At 32.1% G+C, this 6,000-nt stretch overlaps 1 protein-coding gene across 1 annotated transcript in view; it reads right to left on the reverse strand.

The window, feature by feature from the left end:
- Positions 1-3,240, reverse strand: part of LOC119637751 (reversion-inducing cysteine-rich protein with Kazal motifs) — a 54,635-nt gene extending 51,395 nt beyond the window's left edge. The window contains exon 1 of the mRNA XM_038033987.1: positions 2,389-3,240. Within this exon, the coding sequence (XP_037889915.1) occupies positions 2,389-2,908 (520 nt within the window). The 5' untranslated portion in view covers positions 2,909-3,240. The remainder of the gene's footprint in view (positions 1-2,388) is intronic.
- Positions 3,241-6,000: the final 2,760 nt, after the last annotated feature.

A 6,000-nucleotide genomic window follows, 5' to 3' on the forward strand; every position in this document is an offset into this window, starting at 1 on the left:
ATGATGACTAGCTTCTCCGAATTGCGCATTCGAAAAACGCAATATTTGAACGATGACATAGCAGCTTTGTTTGATATAGAAAGTAAAAAAAAAGGCGAAAAATATATTTATTCGTTTGTTTTTCCCAATATTCGCCTTGATATGCTCAATCTACTGAAACTAATGCAATTTTCAGTAGCGAACCAGTTGTATCTGTATTTTTGAGGTGCACTCGATTTTGTCAAGCGAAGCCCAAGATAGGCAGAAATGTAGATTGTTTGCTTTATAAGTCCAGTGCGTATCTTTCTGACAGCAAAAAAAGGAGAAGCTTACCGAAAAAGACGCCGTAGAATAGATAGTGGGGCCAGGTTTCAACAAGTGGGAGGCTACAAAATACTGTTTGCGTTACAAAATCCATTTACAGTAATATATTCACATGTATTAAATATTGACAACATAGTCTTTTTTAAGAGTAAAGTCGATTAGTCGAATACCTCTCTAATATTTCAATTGTTTTTTTGTAGAATGATTTATGAAGATTTTTAAACTAAGCTCGAATTTTATTTTAGTAACAGCTCGACATGTTTTCGTGTGATTTCGATTCTTTTAGAGTATCAACTAATATCTTCTAATATAACTTCTCGGCTGTTGAGAATAGTTTTTCGAACTTTTTCGATGTTTTTTGTTGTAACCACCATTGCGTTCCATATCATCGGCCCATCCTCGTTTTAAAAAAAAAAAAAACATTGTATAATCAACAGAATTCGGAATTTTCCATTGTTTTGAAAATAAGAAACGTAGTGCCAGTGAAACCATAAACGGTCACTACTAAGTCGCAGACAAATGATTGAATTGCCATAATATTTCGACAAGCGTCATTTGAGGGTTGGCACTTTCTAAGCATAATATTGCAATTTTTGACGATATCTACTATATGTCCGTCCATTCCCATTGCTTATTTGTTTGTTATGCCTTTCACAAAATTAATTCTCATGTGAAATTCTGATAACAAAGAATTTTCATTGACGAAAACTTTAAAAGCAACTTTTATGTCTCCATTGGGCGACGCTCGTATTTCACATACATTTGTCATTTCTTTGGTTTTTTTTTCTCAACTATGCGATAACCTCGAATGATAACTTTTTTACAAAGATCAATGAACGTAGCGGTTCATACATTGATCGACAGTGAATTTGTAAATAAATATATTGTGAAATCCTATCAAATTTAGGAAAGAAACTTGTTTAATATATTGGTTTACTCTCAAGAGCGCGATGATTTCCTTTTTGATAACTGCTATCGAAGGATATAAGCGCATTCAGTTTCCCATTCCTTTTACAACATTGGAAACATGGCATTAAATTATAAATTATTCTCGATTAGTTGAATATTCTGCCATTGCAAGCGGGAAAAGACCATAGGCAGCGATGATAAAACTATCCTTGTCACAAGTATATTTTAAATTAAATTTTAACAGAGGACTTATTTGCTTCACTAATATTTACGAACAAAAATAGAGTGTTTGCGCAAAATTTCATGATTTGTGATAAACGCCTTTCATCCACATTTTTCCTCGCTCTAGTCGTTCAATAACTAGTTATGTCGATCAAGTTAACATTGCAAACGATTTGGTGGCGTAAGACGTGGGATAAGCTCGCGTAAGAAAATTCATTTGCGAACGTATGTGAAAACCAAACACGTAACAATTTTATTTTTGGTACAAACACTTATCCTTGTTATGCATTGTACAGTAGAATGATTGAGGTTCCTTTTTCGACTCTTTCGCAGTAAAAAATGAAATCTTTGTATATGTATTTGATTTAGATGGAATTTGTCATCATTTGTCTCGAATCTGTTTTTTTTTTTATTGATTTATTTTCTTATTTATAACTTTTTTTTGGGAAACTTTGCCTTTTAAAAATCTATTAGCAAAAGGTTTAGAGTTGCATTTTTCTGTTCATCAAGGAGTTTTACGATGTGCAGTAATTGCTTAGGTTGCTTGCCTTTTTATTTTAAACATAGAATGGATTAAACTGCATGTAATTAGTTTCAAGGAAATTTGAAAAGAGAGAAAGTTTCTTGAGAAAATTGTGGAAAGTAAGAAAGTTGATTTCAATTCCATCATTATGAGTTTTTGGGTGTGAGGAAGTAAAAATAACGTTATAATTATGAAAGGACCATTGAATGCATCTAAACGATCTAAACGATAATTAATTGTTTTAATTAGAAACACGTTCCTTATGCCTTATTTGTTTTTCACATATAATTCCCCTACGTTTAAATTGTTGATATTATGATAGATTGAAAGGATTTTGAATTGTCCAAAAAAAAAAAAAAAAAAAAAAAAAATTAAATGCCAAAACATCTTAATATAAATAACAAATTTTTCTGGTTTTTACTTTTACTTACCATACGGTGGATGAATGTGTTCTTTAGTATTTGTAGACGTCATGGAATCTGCTGGCTCTTGATCTGCATCATCGGTTGATTCAGATTCATCTTCCATTGAATGATAATTATTATCGTTCACATCAATTTCTTCCTCATCATCGGCGTACACGGCTTCAGCGCTGTATAATTTTGTTAAAGACATTGATAATTTCTTGTTATAATTATTATTGTTGTTTTTATGTTGATATTGCTGTTGCTGGTGCTGCTGCTTAGCACGCCTTTGTGGTGATTCATTAGTTTCTTGTTGCCGTTGATTACGGTACTGTCGACGATAATGGTGCTGATGATAATTTGTGTTGGTATTACGTCTTAGCTGTTGTTGTGGCAATGTCGGCTGCTGTTCTTGCTCCTCATCATTGTGATTGTATTCATAGTCAATGTGGCGAACGGAAGTCACCAAAGGCATTAACCATATAAAAGCGATTAGTAGCGTCGCCAACCGATAATTTAAATGGCAACAAACGTTTAAATTTCTCATTTTTGTTTAATTTTATTAAAATTCATTCCTTGTTTTTAAATTTCTTATAAATCAGTTGCAATTTCCTTCCTGTTGTGAATTTTTTTTTTTTTTTTATTTTATGCACAACTCTTTCTCTTTGAGTTTCACTGGATTTTTTGGGATTAAAACTATTTTTTTTAAAGATGTGTCGCTCTTATCACTTGTTGATTTTTTGTTGTTCTTTTTCTGTTTACTCTCCTGCATTCTCCTCGCACTTATTATTCGCAACAAAGCGATATAAATACATACACAAAAAAACTGTCGTTTAATTAATCTTTATTGCTTTTAATTGTTCCATTCACATATGTATTTGCATTTACATATATGCTACATTACTCGCTTTTTAATTTCATATGACGCAATATTTTTGCTGTTGTTGTTTTTTTTTTTTTTGGAATTTCTTTCACTCTGTTTGTCAGTTATATTTTTTTTAAGAACTATGTTGCTTTGAAAAAAATTATTCTTAAAAAATTTTTTAAACAAATTTTTTCTAATAATGACGCCTTTCGTATTTGATTAAAAGTATAGCGACGAAGACATGAAACGATCTTATTGTCAATTATTTTAAGGTGGATCGACAATACTAATTTTCGTAGCGAATTATTATTGTGAATTGAATGAGATCCATTATAAATAAGGAGTCTAAATTCTTTTCTTGAGCACAAATTAAATATCGAAATATCTTTAAACGCTTTATCGCAAAGAGCGCAAAAAGGAAAGTTGTTGCGGGCAGTTTGAAATGGGCTCAATAGCGTAAAGGCTTAGAACTAGAACATAACATATAATAGATATATATATATATATATATATAGGCTAGAGTGTGGCATCAAGTGAGAACGCATTTGTTTTCAACACTAAAAATACTGCGTTTTTATTAATTTTAGAGAATATCGATGCAGTGATCTAACTGACAGTTGTAAATTAATCTTAAGCAAATTAAAGAACTAGAGAAAATTCGCATAGATCGGCATGACTTTGCTGTTTGCACAAATTTATTATTATTATATTACTTTTGTGTATAAGCAGTAAGATCTCCATAGAATGAAAATCATAAAATCCTTGAAGTATTTGTTAAGACCGAAGGGCTATGAGAGAAGAAGATGAAGAAATTTAACGAAGAATTAAAGGATTGAAGGCTTTGACATAAGGGCATACTTTTAGCTTAATTTCCTCCATTAAGGTTAACATATGATAAGAGAATTCTCGTAGAATGGAATTTCTTTTACTTTAAAGATAAAGCTCTTCAGATATTTTTAATGTTTATTCGGTGGTGTTTCACTTTCTTTTCAAAATTCGAAAAAGTCCTTATCCTTAGAAGTTTTTCTTTTGACGTCACTGCAAATATTTTTGATCTTTTCGTGTATTGTATTTCGGTGTTGGGTTTTTTTTTTTCATTTCAATATTGTTGTTGCTTCGATATTGTGGTTAGACGTCGTAAAGTGTTTTCATATATGAGCTGGTTTTTGTGTTTTTGCTCTTTTTGTGATTCCCGCCACATTAATTGAAACCAATTGACCTGCACTTTACTAAGGATCAAACATTAAAGGCTGTTTGTGTTTCTTGTTTTCCATCTCGTTCTCGTTTTTTGTGAATAATGCTATTAGTGTCTTTTTGACAACACCAACTTATACATGAATACATACGTGCATTTATATATATAGTACATGCACACACACACACACACACACACACACACACAAACAGAGAGATAGAGAGTGAGTAAGAGGCAGGAGAGGTACACGCTAGGCAAGATACATTAATTTGTTTGCTGAAGTGAAAGACAAGTACAACGACAACAGGACGATAGCTTTGAATACAAGGACAAATTTAGCCTGAGTAATATATATATATATATATATAAAATGAAAATAAAAATAGAGTAAGAAAACGAGGAACCAGAAGAACATGAGGAAAACAAGTGGGTGAAGATTTGCATTTGAAGGAGACTACTTTCTGTGTGAACAGAAAAAAATAAAAACCCAAGTAGTAAAACAACAAATGAGATGCTGATGATGATGTGAATATCTAATATCTAAAGAGAACATCAAAAGGAATATTTTAGCGTTGATACATATACACTAACACACAAACACGCGCATAAGCACAAAATCCGAAGAATACACACGCATACACAGAGAGACATACTCGTTTGTGCATATTCACAGATTTGTTTTGTGAAAATTCTTTGATGTTGTAGTTTAATTGCACTTTTAAAAGCATATTTTCCGCGCGCGCCTTCAAAACATTTTATTCTCGGGGATATGTTTGAAATAGGAAGGGAAGCGTGTGAATGAGTTAGCAAGCAACGAAGCAAATAAGTAGGGAAGGGAGTAAGTTAACCAGGTGCTTTACTATTATGCTACGGTTAACTGCTATGATTCTATGATTGAATACCAAGCACTAGCAGAGTTATTTAACTGCAGTAACTGTCTGTCAGTCCATACGACCGTCAATTTATTTTTGAATTCTGAGAGAAAGAGAGAGATAGAGAGTAAGAGAAGGCTAGAGAGAGAAAGAGTAGGAAAGAAACGACGACGTTTACTTTTTCGGCTAGCTAACGTTGGCGCTCCAGTTTTCATTATGACAACTTAGTTGTACCTATAGATAGGGCATATGATGACAGAAGATCTTAAAAAACATTACACTTTGTCACACACGAAACTCCATATATAAACATACATGCACGATTCTGCTGTAGAAAATACGTATGCTTTTGTGCAGGGTTTTTCCTCTCAAAGGATAACAAGAGCAAACGAAGACAAAAAAATCAACATCAAACGTAAGCGCCCGCACACCAACACAAAAAAATTACAGCAACAACAATAATAAAAGTCTGACTCTGTAAAACGATAACTTTTGTACAGAGAGCCTAACACGAACAATCTATACAAACACAATTTATATATACACCTGTATTGTATATGAACATACATCTATACATACGTAGTTATGTGTACGAATAAGGCGAGGGGAGAATCCTTTTTGTGTTTGCATTTAATTTTTCGTTTTTTTACTTTTTTTTTCGTTTATTATTATTATTTTTTTTTTTGTTTTTATATTCTAGACGTCTT

Source organism: Glossina fuscipes, unplaced genomic scaffold (genome assembly GCF_014805625.2).
Source record: "Glossina fuscipes isolate IAEA_lab_2018 unplaced genomic scaffold, Yale_Gfus_2 61, whole genome shotgun sequence".
NCBI classification, from domain to species: Eukaryota; Metazoa; Arthropoda; class Insecta; order Diptera; family Glossinidae; genus Glossina; species Glossina fuscipes.